The following is a 24,445-nucleotide window of genomic DNA, read 5'->3' on the forward strand; positions in this document are numbered from 1 at the left end:
TCCATGGGATTTTCCAGGCAAGAGTACTGGAGTAGGTTGCCATTTCCTTCTCCAGAGGATATTCCTGACCCAGGGGTCGAACCCAGGTCTCCCGCACTGTAGACAGACGCTTTACCATCTGAGCCACCAGGGAAGTCCCTTTTTTTTTTCTTTTGAGTATTCACTACATATCTGACATTGATAAGTAATTTACATGCATCATCCTATTTAATCCTCACAGCAATCCTGTGAGATAAGCACTGTTTTATCTTTTGCACATGAAGAATCTGAGGCTCAGAGAGGTTAAGTCACTTATTGAACAGAACCCAACAGTTTGGCTCCAGATGCCAAGATGTTAACCAGCAAACCTCTTCCTGGAGTGTCAATTTTATTAGGATGTTTAGGGGAAGACATTGTATATATGAAAACATATACTTTATAGTGGGTCAAATGCAAAGTTTATACTAAGATAAATTAGAAGTTTCCAGATGTTTTAGGCTTTGCCCCAGAACCCTGGCAGACCCTTTCACGCTCCCCATTGATGGCAAAACTGGACAGGCTAAGCAACAAGTACTGTTTTACAAGTAGACTCTTCTTGGCACCCAAGTTCTCAAAAGCCCACCAAAACTGATAATAGAGTTGTCCAGCTCAGCTTTACAAATAAGTAATACGAGGTAGGAAGAATTTAACGAATTGCCCAAGTTCACATGGCTATAAGTGACCCAGTCACATTAAAAGTTGCTGTTTTGACATCATGAAGCCTTTCCCCGCCTACCTACAAGGTTCCGTCCAGCATCTGAATCTTATTTTACTTACACAATTTTACACCCAACCAGCATTTTGCACCGCCCCCAATCAGGCGGCTACTTTCAGATCCACATCTTTCCTCCAGCCCTGCCCTTTTACCTTTTCCAAGCCCCGCCCTTTCCCTTCAGCCTCGCCTGGCTTTTCCCAGCTCTATCCTCTCCCCAGCCCAGATCCAAGTTTCAGGCCTATCCAAAGCCCCGCCCTTTCTTTTCTGAGGCCCCCTCTTCTGTTTAGTCCCACCCCTCACCCCCGGTTCAGTCCCTATTCTCCTTACTGGGGCCTGCTTTACAGATGGCCCCGCCCACTCCCCGCAAACCCCGCCCCGTAGATTGGTTTATTCTCTTCCAGCCCCGCCCCGCCCCTACCCATAACTCCCGGTGCCCCTTAGGCTGCAGTCCGCGTCCCTCTTGCTCCTGGCCCTGCCCCCAGCCCCGCCCCGAGGCTCCGGCCCCGCCTCGCCGCCGTCCTCGGAGACCAAAGCCAGGTCCCTACCGCAGCCGCGGCGCCAGCAGGAGGGAGGGAGGGAGGCGGGGGGAGAGACAGAGGGGGAAGGGAGAAGGGCGGGCTCCTTACGCCCAGTCCCGCGCTCACCGTCCGTGCCGGCAGATTCGCTACAAACGGCCCGACCACTCCGGATCCCGAGTATCGCAACTTCTGTCTCTAGAAACTCAACTCTAAGATGGAGGCGCTAGAAAAGCCCTGTAAGGTGTCCAGGGGCCCTTCCGAATCCCAGAGAATGGCCTCTCGAACCTCAGCGGGCGGGCGGGGATCTGTGGCGAAAGTGCAGCTCGGCAGCGCCGCGGCGCCGAGTTTACCCTGCGCAGACGCCGTCGCCGCTGCTGCTGCCGCCGCCGCTGCCACTGCCTTTGCCGCCACCGTCTCCGCCGCCGCCGTCCCCGCGCTGCCTCCGGGAGCCTCCATTGTTCCGGCGGCGCCGGGTCCCGAGACCCGGCAACCTAGGGGCCTTCGAAAGGGGCGGCGGCCGCCGGAATTGAGACGCTCGGGCGCCGGCGGGACTGGGAGCGGCAGGGGTCAGCGCGGGAATCCCAGGGAGCCGGGCCAGAGCGTGGGGCGGCAGGGGGTCGGGGTGGCGTGGTCTGCAGTCTCCGGAATTGGGGCTCTCCCTCCCCGCCCCGTCTTTCCCCGCCGGCCTCCTTAAGTGGGGTCGGAGCCCCGGCGGGCGTCCCCGGCGATGAGCCCGGACTCGAGGTGGCCGGTGAGTACGAGCCAGGGACCAGGGCGGGAGTGGCAAGCCGGGAAGGGGTAGGCTGGTTTCGTGGGGCACGCACTGAAACTGCCCGGCCCGAGGGTCGGGCCACTCTAGCTAGAAGAACTGACAGTGCATTCGCCCCCAGCCCGCATCCCTGGGCAACAGTGTATCCCTTCGGGGCTGCCTGGATCATTGGCAGGAGGAGAGCCTAGTTCAACTTGTACACTTTGATCAAGGGGAAACGTCGCCGCATCCGGGAGAGGGCTGCGGGCACCGCCTGGGCCTGGCCTGATCCCTCTGGCCTCCGCCCCCTACTTCCTCCAGTCCCCTGAGAGCCTTGGGCAGATGCGGTCGTCATACCCCAGGGCCTGGGGCCCTCCCCACGGACTTTCGGGTCTAAGTTTCCGTGTCTCTTCTCTGTGCATCTGCTGCTGAGTCCCAGCGGAACGTTTGCCGGGGGCTCTGTGCTGCTTAGGGAGCTAGGGCAGCAGAGTTGCAGCCTTCACCAGGGACTCATTGAAACAGTAGAGTTTGTTTGTGCTTCTGATTGGTTTGTTCAAAGATAGCCACAGGTAGGAAGTAAGGGCAGTTTAAGTAGTTTTAATGAAATGGCAATCAGGGCCTTGGACAGAGTGGCTGGAACTGTTCACTGGCTGGGTTAAGTCACAGGAGAAGAACTCTTGTTAGGGAGCTCAGGGTGGCTTTGTTTGGAATGGTGCCCAGCCCATGGTTAAATTGTTGAATTCAGCTAGGCCTGGAGAAATTGGGGCAGTCTCTGACCAAGCTGGGCTTCCTGGGGGCTGGTGCCATCTGCTGTCTCCACTCACCCAGGAACACTGGCGAGAAGGAAGGGAGGGCTCTAAGGACCAGCGTGGAGCTGAGTGCACTGGACTGCCATGCTCCTGTTTGTACTCTTAAGGCCTGGTGGCATCCCCAGAGCTAGGGCATAGGCTTACCCCAGAGGCCTCAGAAAGTCACCAATTCTTTCTGTCATCCATTTATTTCTGCTGGAGTCCAGGACCAAATCATTTTGGCCACCGATTCAAACTTCTGCATGGGCTGACACTAGCCTTCATCCATCTCAGTCCTTAATCTGGTGATCCCTTCATTTAGCTATTCATTCAACAAATTATTTATTCATTTGCCAAAACAATATTGCATGCCAGGTTCTGGGGCTATGGAAGTAGGTAGGCTCTGGTGTCTGCACTGTACAGCTCCCAGTCTAGTGGAAGGAGAGAGAGAACTTTCAGTGTGGTGAGTGCCGTGGTGGAGGTGAGGATGAAATGCTGTGGAAACACAGCTCTCTATTTGAGCCATGTTTTGAAGAATGAGTAGGAGCTCACTAATCAGGGAGGGTGGAAGGCATTCTAAATAGAGATCATTTTGGGGGAATGAGAGCTGGTAACATTCAGAGAATGGCAAGTTGCCCTGTTTCGACAGAAATACAGCTATAACTGGTGAAAAGAAGGATCTAGAAAGGAAGACTAAGGCCACAGAATGAAAGGAACACCCTGACTGTCATCATAAGGAATGTGGATATTATCCTGAAATCAGTGGGGGGCATCAGGAGGCTTCTAATCAAAACACTGATATGATTAATGCTACTTGGTAGAAAGACCATTATGGATACATTTATGTGAGAAAAAGCTAGAACCGAGACATAGGGCAGGATGATCAGACAAGAGGTAATAATGCCAAGACCATGGCCATGGTGTGGACGAGATGGCATTTGCATCTGCTGTAGAGGCTGGCTGGCCAGGACCCTTGGGGAAAGGGAGGGCTGGAGAGAGCGGAGTGGGTGGCCCGGGCCTACGCTAACTGATCTGTACATTCTAGATGTGACAGCATGGGGGTGGACTTTGACGTGAAGACTTTCTGCCACAACTTGCGGGCAACTAAGCCACCCTATGAGTGCCCTGTGGAGACCTGCCGCAAGGTCTACAAGAGTTACAGTGGTATTGAGTACCATCTGTACCACTATGACCATGACAACCCACCGCCCCCACAGCAGACTCCACTCCGAAAGCACAAGAAGAAGGGGCGCCAGTCACGCCCAGCCAACAAGCAGTCGCCCAGCCCCTCAGAGGTATCCCAGTCACCCAGCCGTGAGGTGATGAGTTACGCACAGGCCCAGCGCATGGTGGAAGTGGACTTGCACGGCCGCGTGCACCGCATCAGCATCTTTGACAACCTGGATGTGGTGTCTGAGGATGAGGAGGCCCCCGAGGAGGCGCCTGAGAATGGCAGCAATAAGGAGAACACTGAGACACCGGCCGCTACTCCCAAGTCAGGCAAGCATAAGAACAAGGAGAAACGCAAGGACTCCAACCATCACCACCACCACAATGCTTCTGCGAGCACCACTCCCAAGCTGCCAGAGGTGGTCTACCGGGAGTTGGAGCAGGATACCCCTGATGCCCCGCCCCGGCCAACTTCCTATTACCGGTAAGGCCACCTCCGCCTCCCAACTCTGGAAAACTGGTCAAGCAGGGCTTAGGAGCCAAAGACAGGTGACAAGCAACAGATAGGAAATGGCAGAGGTAAAGCATAGCAGCAACACACTGGCCCTGCCAAGGCAGACATGCCCCAGCTAGCGGTGATGGCCGTTCCTGTACACTGCCACAAGCTGGACCCTGCCCTGGGCGCTTTATAGCCATTCTCTTGTCTTATTCTCACAACTCGCTCAGGTAGGTTTTGTTCACGGGTGAGGAAACCACAGTCCAGAAGAAGGACCAGACTTATGAGTAGTCACGTGCCAGTAGATAGCTGAACTGGGATTCAAACCCATATTCCTCTGACTCCAGAGTGGCTACAGTATCAAAGGGTCCCATCTGTTGTTCTTGACCCTTTCTACTCCATCACTGTGACCTTGGGAAAGGCATCTCTTTGGCTTTTGGTGTTCCAGTGACGCCATCTGAGTGCAGATATAATTTTCCTCTGCTAGCCTCAATGTGGAAGACTAGGGACACTGACTTCATAGAGTCCTAAAAGCTGTTTGTAAATCTGTATAAGTAATTTCCCCATTACTTGTCCAGTTATTATCACCTATCCTTTAGCATGCAGAAGCAGTGTTTTCATCACCTATGTTTCACACTCCTCTAAGAACCCTTTTATTTCATTTAACTGTTTCTTGGTATCCCACTTCCTTCCAAAAATTTGTCACAGTGGCTCCTAATAAAAATCACAGTCAAAAGGCTAAATTTCTTTCAACGTGAGGTAAAAAAATGGAGTGGGGGAAGTATGGTGGTGAAACTACATTCAGAAACCCTAGCTAAAGGATGGAACAAACACCAAGTGTGAGACTTCTTTCTGAGAGTCTTGGCATCCAAGTCAAAGAGGGCACTTGGGTGAGGCAGTTAAGCAGCTGTCTTTGGTATCAGCTAATCAGAAGGCCTGATCTCTGACAAAGACTTCTTAGAAAGGTTTTAATGTGAAAGGTAGTTTTTACCAAATGTAGGTACTAAATCTCAGTTCTTTACAAGCAGATTTTGGGGAACTCAAGTGATTTTCTTTCCTTTCACCCCTGTCCACATGCCAGCCTGTCTTTTCCTCCTCTCTTCCATCCTTCCATCTGTCCAGCCCAGCTCCATGTCCTTCTGGCTTTTCACTGTCTCTTATCTGTTAGTGCTCACTGCCATGCCCACCTCCCAACACACAGACCCCTCTCCGGGGCTGCCCTCTCCCCTCATGATTCTTCAGCACTCTCTGCTCCCTTAGGCAGCACAGCTTAGCTCCTGCTCATTTTCTTCATCCTTCCACTCAGAGTCACTCTTTCCTCCTGTGGATCAGATCTGTTCTCCAGGCAGCAGCTCTCAGCTGGTCCCCTACAATCAGTTGGGAGGTGTGTTGCATGTAATTTGTTACTACTCTTAGCAGAACTGCCTGTTTTGGAAATGATTTACTTTTTATGTAAATGTGACAAGATTCGAGGTCATCTGTCTAACAACACCACTGGCTCTTGCTCCCATCTGATAAACTTTCTCAAGGGGGAGAGGGAGGGTGGAGTGTCAGCTGGCGCATCAGGAATCGCACATGACGCGCAGCCTACCTTATCTGCGCCACAGCCTGTAATCTGAGTACTGTGGGCGTGTGCTGTGCACCATCACGTAATGTTACGCGTGTCAGGGCAGAGAAGAGGTTGAGAGCTGGTGCCAAGGCCTGGAATGGGCCAGATGGTTCACACTAGCCCTGAGCCACACCCTTTCTCAAGGATGAAGATGTTGCAGTCACCTTGGGGATGAGGTGAAGGGCTAAGCAAGAAGGTGCTTCTGACAGACACAGCACTTTAGTCTGTCCTCCCTTCCACTCTCAAAATGTCCTTCAGGTGAACAACACTGACTGCCTCTTTCTGTGTGGTTAATCAGATATGGTCCTTGCCTCTATCCACGTAGTGCAGGAGTTAAGACACAAAAACAGTTATAATGCAAGACAGGGTCGGGCAGAGCTATACCAAAGCTAATAATCAAGCTAACATTTATTGAGTACTTGCTCCAGGTACGTTTCTGAGCACTTTACCTATATTAACTCATCTAATGTTCCCAACAGCTGTGTGAAAGAGGTTCAAGTTAGTATCCCCACTTTACGGATGTGGAAACCAAGACCCTGAGAGGTTAGCTCACTTGCCTGCTGTCACCCAGAGCACAGCTCTGGAGCCTATGCTTGCCTGGCCTGCTGTGGCTTGCAGAGTCGCATTTTCCTTATGGAGAGCAGAGTGGAGGCCTGGGAACTAACATTTATCTAGGGCCTGCTACGTACCACTTGATTCAGCCCATTCATTTTTAATTAATTGCATTTAATTCTGACGTCTTAAGAAATGAAGGGTATTCTCCTCATTCTCTCATCAATAAAACTGAGGTTTAGGAAAGAGCAGGGATGTCCTGGATGTCCCACAGTAACAGAGCCAGGACCTAACTGACTGTTAGGTGTGTGTCCAGGTGTGTTAGAGGCCAAAGCCGTGTTCTTTGCCGTCGTTGCTCCCTGTAGCTTTACATAGCAGAGTCAGGCCACCTGGAGTGCACACGGCAGGGGAGTGGGGAGCCTGCTCTGTACCCCAGGTGCCTGGAGCCGCCCCTGGCTGCAGTCCCGCGGGCCCAGTGAGTGCTGTGGAGTGGAGTTTGAATCCTAGGTCTGCCACTTCCTGGTTGTGTGAACCACCTGTGTGGGGCACTTAACTTCCCAAAGCTTCCGGTTTCCTCCTCTATAAAGTGAGGGCAAGAAGAACATTGACCCAAGGACTGTGGGGAAGATAACTGTGATGACTTAGCACAATGCCCGGTCATAGTAAATGCTCAGTAAATATTAGCTCTCCTGACTGTTACCTCCCAAGGCTTTCCAGAGAGCAAAGAGTACCTAGATTCTGAGGGAGCCCTGAGCTGCTGCTGCACCAGCTGAGAGAAGACCTACAGCAGCTCCATTCAGGATACAGCCAGCTGGTACTCAAACAAATGTAAATTGGCAAGTGAAAACCGAGGACCTTCCTGCCCCTGACTCTTTGTGCCATCACCCAGACCACTGCAATCAGGGGTCCTAGCCGCCCCATCCTTCTCCCTTCAGGATCTTGCTGAGCCTCTGCATCTCAAAGGAGGCAGTGTGGCAGCTAGGACGTGAGCTTTGAGCTCGGCATGCCTGGGTTCACATCCCAGCTCTTCCACTTTCTCACAAGAGAGCTGAGCCAGGTGAATTCACTGCCCCAAACATTAGGTTTCCTTTTCGGCACAACAAGAATGATGACAGGCCTTATGGTGCCTGGAGTAAAGGTGAGGCTAGAATGAGACAACATGTACATCAAGGCACGGGCCTGGAACAGGGTGAGTGCTCCACAGATGTAACCCACGTTCTTTAAGGGAGGGAAATCCCAACCTTCTGATGCCGAGCTGCCTGTGTGCACTGCAGGTATATTGAGAAGTCGGCGGAGGAGCTGGATGAGGAGGTTGAGTACGACATGGATGAGGAGGACTACATCTGGCTAGATATCATGAATGAGCGGCGGAAGACGGAGGGTGTGAGTCCCATTCCGCAGGAGATCTTTGAGTACTTAATGGACCGGCTGGAGAAGGAGTCGTACTTTGAGAGCCACAATAAAGGCGACCCCAATGCGCTCGTAGACGAGGATGCTGTGTGCTGTATCTGCAATGACGGCGAGTGCCAGAACAGCAACGTCATCCTTTTCTGTGACATGTGCAACCTGGCCGTGCACCAGGAGTGCTACGGTGTCCCCTACATCCCCGAGGGCCAGTGGCTGTGCCGCCGCTGCCTGCAGTCACCCTCCCGCGCTGTGGACTGCGCCCTGTGCCCCAACAAGGGTGGTGCCTTCAAGCAGACAGATGATGGGCGCTGGGCCCATGTGGTGTGTGCCCTTTGGATCCCCGAGGTCTGCTTTGCCAACACGGTCTTCCTGGAGCCCATTGACAGCATTGAGCACATCCCGCCTGCGCGCTGGAAGCTGACCTGCTACATTTGCAAACAGCGAGGCTCAGGGGCCTGCATCCAGTGCCATAAGGCCAACTGCTACACAGCCTTCCACGTGACGTGTGCCCAACAGGCTGGCCTTTACATGAAGATGGAGCCTGTGCGGGAGACAGGTGCCAATGGCACCTCCTTCAGCGTCCGCAAGACCGCCTACTGCGACATCCACACACCCCCAGGTTCAGCGCGTCGCCTGCCTGCCCTGTCCCACAGTGAAGGGGAGGAGGAGGAGGAGGAGGAAGAAGATGAGGGTAAGAGTTGGAGCTCAGAGAAGGTCAAGAAGGCCAAGGCCAAGTCCCGGATCAAGATGAAGAAGGCGCGGAAGATCCTGGCAGAGAAACGGGCAGCGGCCCCTGTGGTGTCTGTGCCTTGCATTCCACCACACAGGTACGGGGGAGCAGATGGGCGGGCCGGGCAGGGAAGAAGCCCTGTTGGAGACCGGCAGTCCCCTGAGTGGAGGGAGAGGCTTGGGCTTTCTTCCTGTCAGGAGCTCCCTAGAGGTGGTGGTTGTTTTTAGTATCTAAAGAGATTAGCTCTAGCAGGTCACCTGACTTTTACATTAGGAACCAGAGACTTCAGCTCTTCTCTGACCAACTTGGCAGGTGTATTTGAAACTGCCCTCCATATTGCTGGGGTGGTGTAAGTTAGGAAGTAAGACGATGGAGTAGCCACCAGCCACAGTGGAAAAAATAGTCTGACTCTGAAGGGAGAACAGAATGGAAAAGAGGGAAGGAAATGCTCAAGGAATTGTGTTATGGCCACAGATGAGGGCTGTGAGCATCAGTTACTTTTTACTCTCTCTTCTGCTACCTGTACAATTTCCTGTAGTTGACTGCTGTGTTGTAGTACTTCATCTTGAAACCTTCCCAGGCTCAGCCCGAGTTGGGTGTCCCAGGGTCAGTTAGTACTCAGGGCTGCAGTGACAATAAGCAGTCTTCGGGGCCAGGCTCACTCACCCACCCTGTGAACAGGGTTAGTACTGGGAGCTTGGCTTCCTGTCTCCTGAGGTGCCCTTGACAGCCAGCTGTGTGTGTTCTCCTTTGCCCTAGCCCAGTGTCACAGGCCTTCTTGACAACAGATTTATTCCCTATTCAGCCCCACTCAGAGACCCTCATGGGCCAAAGACCCCTGTTCTCTGTGAGAAAATCAAAGCCCAAGAGGTTTTTCTTCTGTTTGCTCTCCTGTTTCCCAGGCTCAGTAAAATCACTAACCGCCTGACCATCCAAAGGAAGAGCCAGTTCATGCAGAGGCTGCACAGCTATTGGACGCTGAAGAGGCAGTCGCGGAATGGGGTCCCGCTGCTGCGTCGCCTACAGACCCACCTGCAATCTCAGAGGAACTGTGACCAAGTCGGGGTACTATGTCAGATTCCCTGTGGGCTCTGGAAACTAATGCCAGGGGGACGAGGGCAGAGATTTATCATTGGTTGGTTGTTCTGTACCATCCAGCATGTGGGATCTCAGTTCCCCAACCAGGGATCGAACCCGTGCTCCCTGCATTGGAAGCACAGAGTCTTAACCACTGGACCACCAGGGAGGTCCTGAGAACAGAGATTTGCGACTGCAGTTTCCAATCCCTGAGGGCTTGGGCTGTTTGTTCCTTTAAACTAGACCTCAAATCAGGCTAAGGATGAAATCCTTACACATGCTTCTCAATGCATTATTCCTTGTGTTCATCCTTTCATTCATAACAAGCATATACTGAGTACCAACTCCACTGGGCTCAACAGCCACAGTGGGTTGCAGAGCTTCCGCTTTAGCTGGTAAGCCTACCAAGAGATCAGTGTGCTCCCAGCTTTGGTTTTCTTGCCCTTGACCCAAGTTTCCTGGGCTCTTGTTGCCTCTGGCTCTCTCATCATCTCCTGATCCCCCTTTTGCCTCTTCAGAGAGATTCCGAGGATAAGAACTGGGCCCTCAAAGAACAGCTTAAGTCCTGGCAGCGGCTTCGGCATGACCTGGAGCGAGCACGGCTGCTGGTGGAGCTGATTCGCAAGCGGGAGAAACTCAAAAGGGAGACGGTGAGTGCTCCTCAACCAGCTCTTTTTTACAGTGGAGAAAACAGACCCAGGAGAACAGAAAACACAGAAAAGTATGTGTGTCCCCTGGCCGGGAAGCAACAGAACTAATGTGAGAGTAAGGTAACCTGGAGCTCAGTTTGCTCTCAGGCTCTTCAGAAGCAGAATGGCACAGGAGAGTTTTATGAATGGACTCCTAAATGATGTGATGCAGGTAGCTGGTGCTGGATGTTCAAGGAAGGGGAAGTCCACGGTAGTGAAGTGCACCCAGTGTGGGGTAGGAAGGAAGGCGAGTTCCCACGCCAGCTACAGCTACCTCCCCAGACCTCTCCGCCAGGGACCAGCCTCGGCCTGGCTGACGGGCTTTTATGTGTGCCAGATCAAGGTCCAGCAGATCGCCATGGAGATGCAGCTGACCCCCTTTCTCATCCTCCTTCGAAAAACCTTGGAGCAGCTCCAGGAGAAGGACACGGGCAACATCTTCAGCGAGCCGGTCCCTCTGTCTGAGGTAACCGAATTGGACGAAGTAAGAATCCCTTCCCCTCACTCCACCTTCTTTCTGTTCCTCTCCCAGATGGACCCTTGCCGCAGGTCTGGGCCAGGGGCTAGGAGGGGACCATGAAGAGAGGGGCTGGTGGCTCTGGGGCTCCGGGATGAACCGGAATCACAGGCATCACCTGGACTCTGTCTTGTCCCTGTCGTACCTCAAGGGCCCAGAATGGGAGGCAGTCTGCACTCCTTCCCCAGAGGCAGGGACTGAGTCTGCCAAGTGAATAAGCCCAGGGCAGGAAGACACTTTCCGGGTGCTGAACCCTAGAGCGGAGAATTTAGAAGGCTCAGCACCTAAAGAACCATCTCTGAAGCCCTAGGTCCTGACTGGCAGACTCTTCTCTCTAAAAGGTATAAAATGAGAGACCTGAGGCAGCAGCCTCCTTACATGGCTTACTGATAAGTGAAAAGAGCTATAGGAATGCAGGGTGGTGTTACTTCCAGAGGCTCCCCCTAGCCATTTTGGTATTAAAACCTCATGTGGCTCTAGGATTCGGCTGTAATTGCACTGCTGTTTTCCAAGCAAGGAAAAGAAGGCCCAGGGAGGCTAAGAGGCTTGCCAAGGTCACCCAGCTTGTGACTACTAAAGTCCAGACTAAAATCCAGCTTTCTTTTCCCCTGTGCTGTATGCCTGCCTCTGACTGTAGTAGGAGGAGGTTGCTGGATGCATTTCAAGGGAGGTTGTTAGGAACAGGGGTTCAGGGGGAATGAGGAACATACCTCCACTTAGCTACACCTCCCGTGTTCTCCCAGGTACCTGACTACCTCGACCACATCAAAAAGCCTATGGACTTTTTCACCATGAAGCAGAACTTGGAGGCTTACCGCTACCTGAACTTTGATGATTTTGAGGAGGACTTCAACCTCATCGTCAGCAACTGCCTCAAGTATAATGCCAAGGATACCATCTTCTACCGGGCAGCAGTGCGGCTCCGTGAGCAGGGTGGCGCGGTGCTCCGCCAGGCCCGGCGCCAGGCAGAAAAAATGGGCATTGACTTTGAGACGGGCATGCATATCCCCCACAGCCTGACTGGAGACGAAGCCCCACACCACACCGAAGATGGTGGGTGATAAGTCACACATACACGTAGAGGCCAATGCCAGGGATGAACAGCTTTCCAAAAGTCCCCTCCTGGGAGCAGGCAGTGTAGGCAGGAAGCAGCTAGTCTGAGCAGTGGCACGCTAGCCCCAGGAATGCTCTCGAAGCCAGACTTGGTAAATGGAGAGCAATCCCCGCCTTTCTGCATCTTGGTGCTACTGTTTTACAGCCGCTCCCGGTGAGAAGCGGAGGGGAGAAGAGTGACTTTCTGGTTGCCTGCCCAGGTTCACGGGGCCCAGAGGGCTGCCCTGAGACTGACCTCTCATCCCCTGTTCCCACCCCCCTGCAGCAGAGGAAGAGCGGCTGGTCCTGCTAGAGAACCAGAAGCACCTGCCAGTGGAAGAGCAGCTAAAGTTGCTGCTTGAACGGCTGGATGAGGTGAACTCTAGCAAGCAGAGCGTGGGCCGCTCTCGGCGCGCCAAGATGATCAAGAAAGAGATGACGGCGCTGCGGAGGAAGCTTGCCCACCAGCGAGAGACTGGACGGGATGGGCCTGAACGACACGGCCCCTCCAGCCGGGGCAGCCTGACACCCCACCCAGCGGCCTGTGACAAGGACGGGCAGACAGACAGTGCCGCCGAGGAGAGCAGCAGCCAGGAGACAAGCAAAGGTCTGAACCCCATGGCATGATGGACCCCAAGGCCAGCCAGACTTGGACTCTGCAGCACACACTCAGCCCCTGCCAGCCCCCCAGGCAGAGGTCCCTCCTACTCAGCTAGCTGCACTTTCTCCCTCCTTCCCCTTTCAGGGGCCTCTTAGCTGCCTCTCTGGCTATTTGTGTGAGAGACAGTGTTCCCAACTCCCTGCCCCCCTAACGATCTCCCCTACTCTAGCTGAAGTTATGTCCTATATCCCCAGGGCCTACCATAGACAGTAGCCCTTCCCACTTCAGGCCCCTCACCGACTCTCCTTCTCTCTTTCTCTGCTCCAGGCCTGGGTCCCAACATGTCCTCAACCCCCGCACTTGAGGTGGGCAGGAGAACCTCAGTTCTGTTCTCCAAAAAGAACCCGAAGACAGCTGGACCGCCCAAGAGGCCGGGCCGGCCCCCCAAAAACCGGGAGAGCCAGATGACCCCCAGCCACGGAGGCAGTCCTGTGGGGCCCCCCCAGCTCCCCATCATGGGCTCCCTACGTCAGCGCAAGAGGGGTAGGAGCCCTCGGCCCAGTTCGAGTTCAGACAGCGACAGTGATAAATCCACAGAAGACCCCCCAATGGGTGAGCCTCACCATCACCCAGCCCCTCCAATAGAGTGAGCGAAGCTGCCATCCTTCCCAGTATAACTCCCACCTAGCCCTTCATTTGCCCATAATATATCAGAGCTAGAAGGGCCCTTAGGAAGCCTGTCATTCAACCCCCTCACTTTATAGATGGGGAACCTGAAGCCCAGAGCCACTAACCCACCCAGATTCCCATCCAGGGTGCCCTCCATTTTATCACTTCACCTTTCCTCTTCTCATTCTCCTTGGGGAATCTCCTTTAAGCCACTGTGTCCTAAGGCTAGTAACTGCCAAGGGAAGTGCAAGGGGTGGGGCAGGGCTGTGGCCAGCTGTGGTGGACACGGCCCAGAGCTGGCTCTGCTGGCCGAGGTTGGAGGAATTTTCCAGCACAGAATGGAAAGCCAAGCTCTGAGTCCCCCCCAGTAGATCTCTGATCTGCATCTTACTGACTGATTCCTTCCCTCCCGCCCCCCACCCACAACCAAGACTTACCAGCCAATGGCTTCAGCGGTGGAAACCAGCCAGTAAAGAAGAGTTTCTTGGTGTATCGTAACGACTGCAGCCTTCCTCGGAGCAGCTCAGACTCGGAATCCAGCAGCAGTAGCAGCAGCAGTGCTGCCTCCGACCGGACCAGGTACCAGCCCTCTTGGTTTAAACCTGCCTCCAGGATGGCCTTCCAAATTTCCCTGTGAGGAGTCTGGTAGCAGCCATCTCCACCTAGATTAAGATGGCTCAGACCAAAGGTTCTCTGCAAAATAAATAGAACAGATGAGACTGTCACCATAATGAAATAGAGGGGACCATCCTTGGTTAAGTTCATGCTTTAGAACAGAGGGCTTCCCTGGTAGCTCAGATGGTAAAGAATCCACCTGCAATGTGAGAGGCCCGGGTTCGATCCCTGGGTCAGAAAGATCCCCTGGATAAGGGAATGGCAACCCACTCCAGTATTCTTGCCTAGGAAATCCCACTGACAGAGAAGCCTGGCAGGCTACAGTCCATGGGGTTGCAAAGAATTGGACATGATTGAGCAACTAACACTTTCACTTTTCACTTAGAACAGAGTGCATAAACTGATTCGTGGTGACCTGGATTTGACCTACAGACATATTTTGTTTGGCCAACATGATATTTAAAAAAAACAAAACAAACCCAGAAGTGGCACATAAAATTTCCAGTTTCTGTATTCCCTTTAAAAATCAGACCTAGCCTTTCTGGCCACTGTTGCCTTAAGATAGGGCATACACTCATCACTACTGCTGTATCCAGCCCACTTCAGTCAGATCACCCCCAAATCCCTGAGGGCACTTGAGTCTGAAATTATTCAATTAGCCTCTGCTTTCCAAAAGTCTTAGACCACTTAGGGGCCAAGAGAAGACACCCACCATGCCATTCCCCACTCTTGCCCTCCTCTTGAGTTGAGCATCCCTTTTGTCCACAGTACAACGCCTTCAAAACAAGGCCGGGGCAAGCCCTCCTTCTCTCGGGGCACATTCCCAGAGGACAGCAGTGAAGATACCTCAGGCACTGAGAATGAGGCCTACTCCGTGGGCACTGGCCGCGGCGTGGGCCACAGCAGTAAGTACGCCCACCCAAAGCCAGGGATGCTGGGGGCCTGGTGTCAGGGCCTTGCCAGACCCCTGGCTGCTGATCCGTCCCCTCTCTCCCATTCCTGTGAAGTTGTAAGGAAGAGTCTGGGCCGGGGAGCTGGCTGGCTATCAGAGGATGAGGATTCCCCTCTGGACGCTCTGGACCTGGTGTGGGCCAAATGCCGAGGGTATCCATCATACCCAGCTCTGGTAGGCTTTTGCTTTTCTCGTCATACCCCTTGTCTTCCAGCCCCAAGACATACACTCAAAAGCAGCAGACCTCCTACTCTGCTGAGCTGCAGAGCACACTAGTCTTTAGCAGATAGTCACTTAGAGGCCCCTCGTTAGTTTCTTCATCTGTCCCTTTCTCTTCCCTTTACCTCTTGGGCTCTGAAATAGTTCAGCATGGGAAGAAGCTGAGGGTCAGCACTGCAACCCTAGTTAGATGATTATGTTTTTCTGTCCCCACTTTAGAGGTAGTCTCCAAATTCTTGGATAGGGTAAGCCTGGGGGAAGGAGGAGACTGAACTAACCAAGGTCTTATTACACCCTTAGATCATTGATCCAAAGATGCCTCGGGAAGGTATGTTCCACCATGGGGTTCCCATCCCTGTGCCCCCATTGGAGGTGCTGAAACTTGGAGAACAGATGACCCAAGAAGCCCGAGAGCATCTCTACCTCGTCCTCTTCTTTGACAACAAGAGAACTTGGTAAGGAAGGAGGGGAGCAGTCGATGTGACTCAGAGGCACAGACGCAGCCCTGGCTCCTGAAGGCAGGCTGCCAGGAAACTCCAGCACTGCCGCCTGGGCGATCATAAATCAGTGGGGGAGGGACTTAGATCGCTGAGCAAAAGGGTTGTGTTGACCAAGAGTCTGAGAGACTGAGTGGGTAGCAGCTGACAAACAGCTGTAGCTAGAAAACAGGACCACGAGTGACTGTGAAAAACGTAGGGGTGGCTCCGCACCCAGACGAAGGTGGCTTCTAGATTTAGTTTTCCCACCTCTGCCTCCATGGTGACAAGCTGTGGGGGATAAAGCAGACATAATCATTGGGTCTCTGCATCCCTGTTCTGTCACACTTACAAGTGTAGTCCTTTGTTGTTGTTGTTAATTGTCTGCGAAAGATATCTAATGTCAGTTAAGTCTGCCTGGAGCCCATGGGACAAGGTATCTATTTCAGGCTGTCAGGGCTTCTTTTTGCACTCATAAATGTCCTGTGGTTATCCCCCAGTGTGACTGTCAACTGGGCTATTTTCATCACTAGCCTGTGAGCAGTTCCTGGAGGGCAGGGACTGCATCTCTGGGTTTCTGTAACTCCCACCAGAGCCTGGCTCAGAATGGGCACTTAGGAGTTTCTGAAGGAAGCAACAAGTGAGGGAGGCTGGTGCTTGTTGCCCTCCCAAGAGATAAGAGATGACTTACTTGATCCTTGTCTCATCCTACAGGCAGTGGCTGCCCAGGACTAAGCTGGTTCCTCTGGGCGTGAACCAGGACCTTGACAAGGAGAAGATGCTGGAGGGCCGGAAATCTAACATCCGCAAGTCAGTTCAGATAGCCTACCACAGGGCCCTGCAGCACCGCAGCAAGGTGCAGGGCGAGCAGAGCAGCGAGACCAGTGACAGCGACTGATGCTGCCCAGCGCAGCCCAGCCTTCAGTGCCCTGCCGCCTTTCTCCTCCCCTTGGCTCACTGTCCTGGAGTGGCACCGGCCTCTGCACTGACTCATTCCTGGTCTTGGGGCCAGTCTCAGGGGAAGCTGGGTGGGGGAGGTCCCTCCCGCCCTGAGTGCAGCTGGACTGTACAGAACACTCCAAGGGCCCCTGGGGGCTCTGCGCAATGAGAGGGGAGGTCCCACAGGCCAGAAAGCTCCAGAGACCTCACGGCATTGTAGCGCAGGGTGGTGGGCCCAGGTTAGGACACTGTGTAAAACAGGCCATCCCACCACCTCTGCCTACTTGTGCCGGGAGAATCCCTAACTGCCTAGTGGCCTGAGGCCCCTGAGGTGGTGTGGTGAGCGGGCATCTGCCCAGCCTAGCAGTGGGACTGATGTCTGTCCAGCCCGGAAGAGGGGCACTAGGTGACCCCCTCCCCTGCTGTTGTAAATAATGTAATTAGCGGAGAATTTAAATTATTCTCATTTGTAACTGCGTTTCCGGGTCGCGCCAGAGTCATTTGGTACTAAAAAAAAAAAAGACTGGGGCCTGTCCCCACTTCCCTTCTTCCCATAGATTCCCCCACCTTTCAAACTGGTTTGTATTTATTTCAAAGGAAGAAAATATATTGATTCTTAGAAAATAAATGGTCTGTTTGGAATTCTTGGTTCTTGCCTTCTGCCAGGGCAAAAGGATGAAAAGGGAGGCTCTATCCCTCAGGGATGGGAAATAATTGGGCTCAAGTGGTTGCTGGCTGTTGCATTTGTAAGACAAAGATACTATGACAGCTCCCATTCCCCATGTATTTCACTGAGTGGTAGACTGTGCTGAAACACCTGAAGATCCACACTTTTGTATAATCCTTGCAATAACTATGGGGAAAGTTAATAGGATAGTTAATTCCATAAAGACACCAAGGTTTAGAAAAATTACGTAACTTGCCTAAGTTCCCACAACTAGGAAGTTGCAGAGCTAGAATTTGAATAAAAGCCTGTCTGCAAAGCAGGTTCTGTAACCAGTATGCCAATCTGCTGGAAGGAAAGAGTTTAGTGCCCATGCCTTCTTGAACTGCAGATGCTTCAAGTCCTTTGCCAGTTGGATGGTCCAAATACTTCTTCAGAGTCAATATAGCTGTGACCTTCCCCTGTTTAGCTAGGGACTAGGCAGGAATATAGAGTGACACTTCATTCATTCCCCACCTTGACACCTCTTCAGACTGTAACATTTACTGGAGGAATGCCCTCTTCAGTGCTAGGCATCTGAGGGCTGGTGTCCCACGGAAGAGATAAGCACAGGAAGCAGCCCCAGGGTCTTGTGACTACTGAGCAGTGGGCTGAAATGCCCCCAGGTTTACAGCCCTCTGCTAGATACTGTGTGGGAGAGACAGACAAATCAGCTGCCAGTCTGTCCCTTAAGGAATCTGCAGGCTGATCATTGAGATACAGTAACCAAGAGTCACTATGCTAGAAGGGGAGAAACCGTCGAAACACAGTTGTTGTCTCTGGTTTTTGTGTCTTTCTCCAGGAGGGAGGTTTTGCCACATCTTCCCTGGACTAGGCAGCCGGCCCTGGCAACCGGGCTGCCCTGGGGCCACAGAGTTGGTGGTCCTAAGGCCTCTCTGGAGGCTCACAGAGGCCCCTTTCGGTAGGGCTTTCAGGTGGGGGGTGACGCCAGATGGGGCAGTCTGCGCAGAATCCCAGGAGGCAGGCCTCAGATGAGGAAGTCAGTGAGGCCTAAGGTTGCTCCGTGTCGAGGTTCTGGGACAAGCCCTTGGAGGGCAGAAACTCAGAGAGCGAGGGAGTAAGCAGATTCCTCGGGATCCAGACGCTGTAGAGACATCTCGGGCTCGGCTGGCCCGGAGCTGCGATCCGGGCACGATTCTCGGTGAGGGAGGAGTTCAGGGTAGCCAGACTGATGAAGGTGAGGATCAGCCCGAAGAGGCTCGTTGAGAAAGGCCCCAAGGATGCCGGGGGACAGCGCTTGGTTCTGCGGGCAGGCAGGCCCTGAGGCATCGCAGGGCTCTGAGGAAAGCAGGCGGTGAGGACTGTGGCTTGAGGGCGCACTGTGCGTCTTGGCAGAGGAGCGCGGGGATGGGACGCGCCGGCGTGCCGAGTGCAGACAAATCCCACAGAGGAAAGGCCAACAGCGGGCAGCGAGCCCAGCTCGCGCCAACCGCTGCGGCGCCTAGAAAGGCCCGCCCCCTCCCCTCCACGCCCGATTCTCATTGGCGCCTCCCAACTCTCTGCGGATTGGTTACCTCTGGGTCCAATTAGCCTGGCCTGAGCCCTCCTTCCGGTGAGAGAGAGGTCGGCCCCCAGAGAAAGCGGAAGAGCGCGTAAGCGCGCGCTTCACAAAGTCTTGGTAGCTTGAGGGGCTGGGTTTGCGTGCCCAAAGGCTATGAAGTGCGGGAGGGTCAAGACAGAGTGAAAGGGAAAAAGCGTTGAGAGAGCAGGGCCTGCGGGGAGTGGAGAAATTAAATAAAACTGCGGGCCTTAAATTAAGAGGCTAGGATTTGGTGGGTGAGGCCTTGAGGGGCGTGGTCTGTGGGGCCAGGTCTTTTGACAGGTAGAGCCCCTTCCGAGTGGGCAGGACCATCGCGGGGCGGGGACTGACTGGAAATGTCAGTGGTCTCCCTTCTGCTGGGTAGCATGGGCCATCGCACTCTAGCCTCCTTCCCGGCCCTATGGGCCTCCATCCCCTGTCCACGCTCTGAGCTGCGCCTGGACCTGGTTCTGGCTTCTGGACAGTCTTTCCGGTGAGTGACCCTGAGTCTTGGCTCCTCAGCACCGCAGGCCCTGGGTGCAAAGGAACGTTGGGGGTGAAGGAAGGGTACCAAAGAGACCGAAGCACGAGTGGTGATCCTGTTAACTCCTTTATAAGGTGGAAAAGCCTGCGCGGTGCTGTTGCGAGAATTACATAGTATAATTGGTGTAAAAGAAAGCACTTGTGTTTTGCAGTTCGTGAGTCAGTTTTGTATGTGAAACAGTTATAGGATAGGAGGGCCCCAAAGGGTGCAGAAAGGGGCATTGAGTGCTAGGGCTGCCATATGCCTGGGAGCGCAGGTGGAGGGAGCAAAGCCCTGCGCACTGGAGTGGCGTGCTGGCCGACCAGGTATGGACCCTGACCCAGACTGAGGAGCATCTTTACTGCACTGTGTACCGAGGGGACAAGGGCAGGGTTGGCAGGCCCACACTGGAAGAGTTAAAGGCCGTGCAACAGTACTTCCAGCTGGATGTCAGCCTCGCTCCACTGTATCACCATTGGAGTTCCGTGGACCCCCACTTTAAAGAGGTGGCTCAGAAATTCAAGGGTGAGTACAGAGCCTGAGGCAGAGGTTGGGTTGCTTGTGATTTGGTTAAGTTACTCGGTTTCACCATCTGTAAAGAGATTATATTTATCTGAGAATTTTATGAGGATTAAAGAAGATAATACATATAAAGTGCCTAGAATAGTGCCTGACACACAGTAATTATTATTACTACTGTTAATGTCCTGCTGGCCGCCATAGTGAAGTGACAGGGATATCCTGTCTGTGTGATCTGGGGCTGGTGACATCGTTCATTCTGTAAATGTTGCAGAGCATCATCTATGTGACTGGGAATACCACAGTGAACGAAACAAATCCCCAACCTCGTAGTGCTTATGTTGTGCATTATTTGTCTGTGGAATGGGATAACACAAACCTCACAAGGTGCTACAAAAAATGAGAGCTCCAGTGTTACTGTCTTTAACAACACTGTCCCTTATTCCCCTAGGATCCCATTGGAGCCTAGGATGTGAGGGTAAGAAGAGGTCACTACCAACAGCAGGTGATTTCTCATTTCCCTACCTTTCTGGTCCCCAGGTGTGCGACTCCTGCAACTGGACCCCATCGAATGCCTTTTCTCTTTCATCTGTTCCTCCAACAACAACATTGCTCGCATCACTGGCATAGTGGAACGGCTCTGCCAGACCTTTGGACCTCAGCTCATCCAGCTTGATGATGTCACCTACCATGGCTTCCCCAGCTTGCAGGCCCTGGCTGGTGAGTAGCTGGGTCCCTGGCTCCAGGCCTTACAACCGCTTTCAGGGTCTGTTGAGTTCTCCCCTGATGCCTTTCTTCCATCTCAACGCTTTCTGCCTTTTTAAATACTGCTCTCATCCAGAACCACCCTGCCTGGTCTGGTCAGCCCCAGTTATACCTCATCTTCCTTGTCCCTGAATTTTCAGCACTTCAGTGGTCTGTGCTTTTTGCCCATGAGTTCAATGGCTCATCAGAAGACATCTGTATACAGTGTACAGTAGTTTGGGCTTAAGATACATGTTCTAGAGATAGCCTCCCTGGGACTGAATTTCAACTCTGGCACTTGACTTCTGTCTATATGACCTTGAGCTCATTATGTAGCCTCTCTGTGCCTCAGGTTCTTAATCCATTGAATGGGATAATAGCTCCAACCTGTCAGAGTTTCAAGAGGGTTGAGTAAAAGAATGCACACAGTGCACCTAGCATAGTGTTTGGCATATAGGAAGTAAGCAGAAAATTCAAATTGTTATCTCTGCTGTGAACCCAACAATTCTGCATCCAAAAACACACATGTTCTTCATGGGAGCACTGTGAGGGACGTATTTTACAGAGGCAAGTACATCAGTTGGCAGATGTGAGAACAAGCTGGAAAAAGTGCTTAGTGCCTGCATAGCAAAGACACAGCCCCCGCTAGAGAAAACAGAATGTTTTGGGTGCTTAGAAAACCCATCTTGGGTCTCAGCTCCCAGCTTAGTAGTCATAATACCTCTGGGAATTCATTCACTTCTCCAAGCTTCCCTTGTTTGTGGAATAGGAATGACAGTTTCTATCCAGAAGGGTTTGAGGCATGAATAAGGCAGTCGTGAGGTAGTGCAGTGCAGTGGGTTAAGAGCACCGGCTTGGTGTCCTAGACCTCAGTGCAAGGTCCCATCTCTGTCCTTTCTTGAGCAAGTTACTTAACCTCCTCTAAGCACTCATTTTCTTCATCTGTAAAGTGGGAAGAACAGTAGTATTGTCATCAAGGTCCTTGAGAAAAGCATGTAATAGAAACTGCTACTGTTATTATGACTATTACTTTATTTATTTTTTAGATTATTTGTCTGCTCTGGGTCTTCATTACTATGCATGGGCTTTCTCTAGTTGTGGCAAGCAGGGCCTACTCTTCATTGGGGTGGTTGGGCTTCTCATTGAGGTGGCTTCTCTTATTGTGGAGCACAGGCTCTAGGACTCGTGGACTTCAGTAGCTGCAGCTCTAGAGCACAGGCTCAGTCATGTGGCACACAGGTTTAGTTCCTCTGAGGCATGTGAGATCTTTCAGGACCAGGGGTTGAACCCATGTCCCCTGCATTGGCAGGTAGACTCAACCACCAGCCCACCAGGGAAGCCCTATGTATTATTTTAGATCATGAATGTGAATTCATGAATTCACACCCTTTGGAAAGGTTAAAGAACTCAACTGAGGAGTTCTTCCACTAGCAAGTCCTTCTCAATCCCTGCTCCAGTGCACAGCACATAGTGCTCAGAAAACATTTGTAGAGGGGCAGAACCCAAGCTTCATTCTTTCCTTTGTATATGCAAGTGTCCTGGGGTCTCCCAGAGGATGGCAAGGTAGGAGAAGGGTACTTAGGAAAAGCATACGTATCATTTACAGGGCTCACACACTAGCCTGGTGACAGGAAGGATTTGAGAATGTCTGACCCCTGTTCTCCTCCTCACTCCCCCACAGGGCCAGAGGTGGAAGCTCAGCTCAGGAATCTGGGCCTGGGGTACCGTGCCCGCTTTGTGAGTGCCAGTGCCCGAGCCATCCTGGAAGAACGGGGTGGACTTCCCTGGCTGCAGCAGCTGCGCAAGGCCCCCTATGAGGAGGCTCACAAGGCCCTCTGCACCCTGCCTGGAGTAGGCACCAAGGTGAGGCCCGGCGTTGGGAGGGGGGCAGGTAGAAGCTACTCTCACTCCCCATGCAGAGAGTAGCAGAGGAGGAGACAAGGCAGTCCTGAGAGCTGGGTGTGGGCTTGGCTTCTGGAGGCAGAGTGGGAGGGAGAAAGGATACCAGCAGATGTTTTATTAGAGAAAATGTAGAATGCAGAAAGTGTATAAAAGACACTGCTCTTTGAATGCATTTTTAGAAAAACCATTTGTTCAGGTACATACGTACACTGCTGTATGTGTGCAGAAACTTCTGGAGGGAATCATAGGGAACTCAATAGTGGTTACCTTTTGGAAGACAAATAAGATGTTTCCAACTTTTTTTTTTTAAAACACCGTACTGTGTGACATGCAAGATCTTAGTTCCCTGGCCAGGGATTGAACCCATTCCCCCTGCATTGGGAGCTCAGAGTCTTAACCATTGGATCACCAGGGAAGCTTTCCACTTTTCATTTTGTTCTTCCCTTAAAATTATATGTACTTACAGAACTTTTAAAAAAATTTTATTAAAGGATAATTGCTTTACAGAATTTTGGGTTTAATTTTTTTTATTAAAGGATAATAGACCTTCTTGTTTAATATCAAGAATGGTTAGGTATCAGAAAGATGATTGGGAATTTGGTATTTATTGTTTTATTTTTTATATTTCTCTGTACTTTAAAAATAAATTTTTATTTAAATTACTCTTTTTAATGGGCTCTGAACTCCAGCCTAACATTAAATCTTGGTTCTGAGTCTCCCTATCTGTGTAACTTTGTCCAAATCACTTCACCTTCAGGACTTGTTTTCTTGTCTACAATAAACCTTTTCAGGTTATGATGAAACTGGCACACATAAGATGTTTACCCAGTAGCACTCTCGTCACAGCTGTTTTTTAAATTATTAATAGAAAATACAGTAAGAGTGTCCTCAGAGTGGAGAAGGAAGCATTTGGCTTTGGGACTAGAAGCAGGTTGCTGACTGGACCCTGCCATTCCTTTGTGGCTTACTGTGGCTTACTCTTTGTCTGTCAAAGGTGGCTGACTGCATCTGCCTAATGGCACTAGACAAACCCCAGGCTGTGCCCGTGGATGTCCATGTGTGGCAGATTGCCCAGCGTGACTACAGTTGGCACCCCACCACCAGCCAGGCCAAGGGCCCGAGCCCCCAGGCCAACAAGGAACTGGGTAAGGAGAGAGAGTGGGATGTCAGGGCTGGTATGTGTGGGCTGAGGTGGTAGAAATACACTCTCCCTAAAACCCCACCCTTGTGGACAGAGAGCACAAGGGGCCATTTAACATCACCTCACCACTTCTGGTTTAGGTAATTTTTTTTTTTTTTTTTTTTGGTTTAGGTAACTTTTTCCGGAACCTGTGGGGACCTTATGCTGGCTGGGCCCAAGCAGTGAGTGTACCTAGGCTTCCCCTCCAACTCCAGCCCAGACCCCATAGGACTTCTCCCTGGCCCTGACCTATTTTCTTCTGCCTCCATTGCTGTCCCAGTCGAGCCTAAAGGACTCTCTACCCCAGCCCTGCCACCCATGAGCCCTTACAGCTCCCCACACTGCCCCACCAGTCCTGACCGCAGTGTGCCCTCTCCCCACTCAGACTCCCACCCCTCTTCCCCAGGTGCTGTTCAGCGCTGACTTGCGCCAACTCCAGCGAGCTCAGGAGCCACCAGCAAAGCGCAGAAAAAGGTGCACAGGGCCGGAAGGCTAGGTGGGGGCACAGAGAAAGGGATTCCCCAAACACCCCTCCCTACTGCTCCCTCCTACTCTCCCTCGTCCAGTCTCATGTTGGAAACGGGACTTCCTACAGCTATCTCAGGGGCCAGGCACCCTCAAATCAAGCAGTTTGCATAACCATGTTGGGTATAGGTTGTCTGAGGAGACAGAGCTGCCTGTGGTTTTAATCTCTTATCTTTATTGTAAGAAGGAACAATAAAATAGAAATATTTGTA

The 24,445-nt window shown here is 52.3% G+C and overlaps 2 protein-coding genes across 7 annotated transcripts; both read left to right on the forward strand.

The window, feature by feature from the left end:
- Positions 1-1,692: 1,692 nt before the first annotated feature.
- BRPF1 (bromodomain and PHD finger containing 1) lies at positions 1,693-17,170 on the forward strand. Of its 6 annotated transcripts, XM_052650144.1 has the most exons (15): positions 1,695-2,002; positions 3,833-4,082; positions 4,206-4,441; positions 7,889-8,848; positions 9,654-9,816; positions 10,347-10,478; positions 10,855-11,001; positions 11,778-12,087; positions 12,413-12,733; positions 13,055-13,339; positions 13,828-13,975; positions 14,780-14,916; positions 15,019-15,137; positions 15,483-15,637; positions 16,373-17,170. In XM_052650144.1, exons 2-15 carry the CDS (start codon positions 3,843-3,845, stop codon positions 16,554-16,556), a joined length of 3,537 nt encoding a protein of 1,178 aa, XP_052506104.1. In that variant the 5' UTR covers positions 1,695-2,002; positions 3,833-3,842; the 3' UTR covers positions 16,557-17,170. The 6 variants fall into 6 exon arrangements, with proteins under 6 accessions (XP_052506073.1, XP_052506113.1, XP_052506081.1 ...); XM_052650129.1 differs by having other exon boundaries at positions 3,833-4,441; XM_052650137.1 differs by having other exon boundaries at positions 1,696-2,002; positions 3,833-4,441; positions 10,855-10,983.
- Positions 17,171-18,913: 1,743 nt separating this feature from the next.
- OGG1 (8-oxoguanine DNA glycosylase) lies at positions 18,914-24,315 on the forward strand. Its single transcript, XM_052648387.1, has 7 exons — positions 18,914-19,333; positions 19,641-19,888; positions 20,423-20,602; positions 22,308-22,489; positions 23,523-23,673; positions 23,841-23,890; positions 24,115-24,315. Exons 1-7 carry the CDS (start codon positions 19,197-19,199, stop codon positions 24,202-24,204), a joined length of 1,038 nt encoding a protein of 345 aa, XP_052504347.1. The 5' UTR covers positions 18,914-19,196; the 3' UTR covers positions 24,205-24,315.
- The last annotated feature ends 130 nt before the right edge of the window (positions 24,316-24,445 follow it).

Source organism: Budorcas taxicolor, chromosome 1 (genome assembly GCF_023091745.1).
Source record: "Budorcas taxicolor isolate Tak-1 chromosome 1, Takin1.1, whole genome shotgun sequence".
Lineage (NCBI taxonomy): Eukaryota > Metazoa > Chordata > Mammalia > Artiodactyla > Bovidae > Budorcas > Budorcas taxicolor.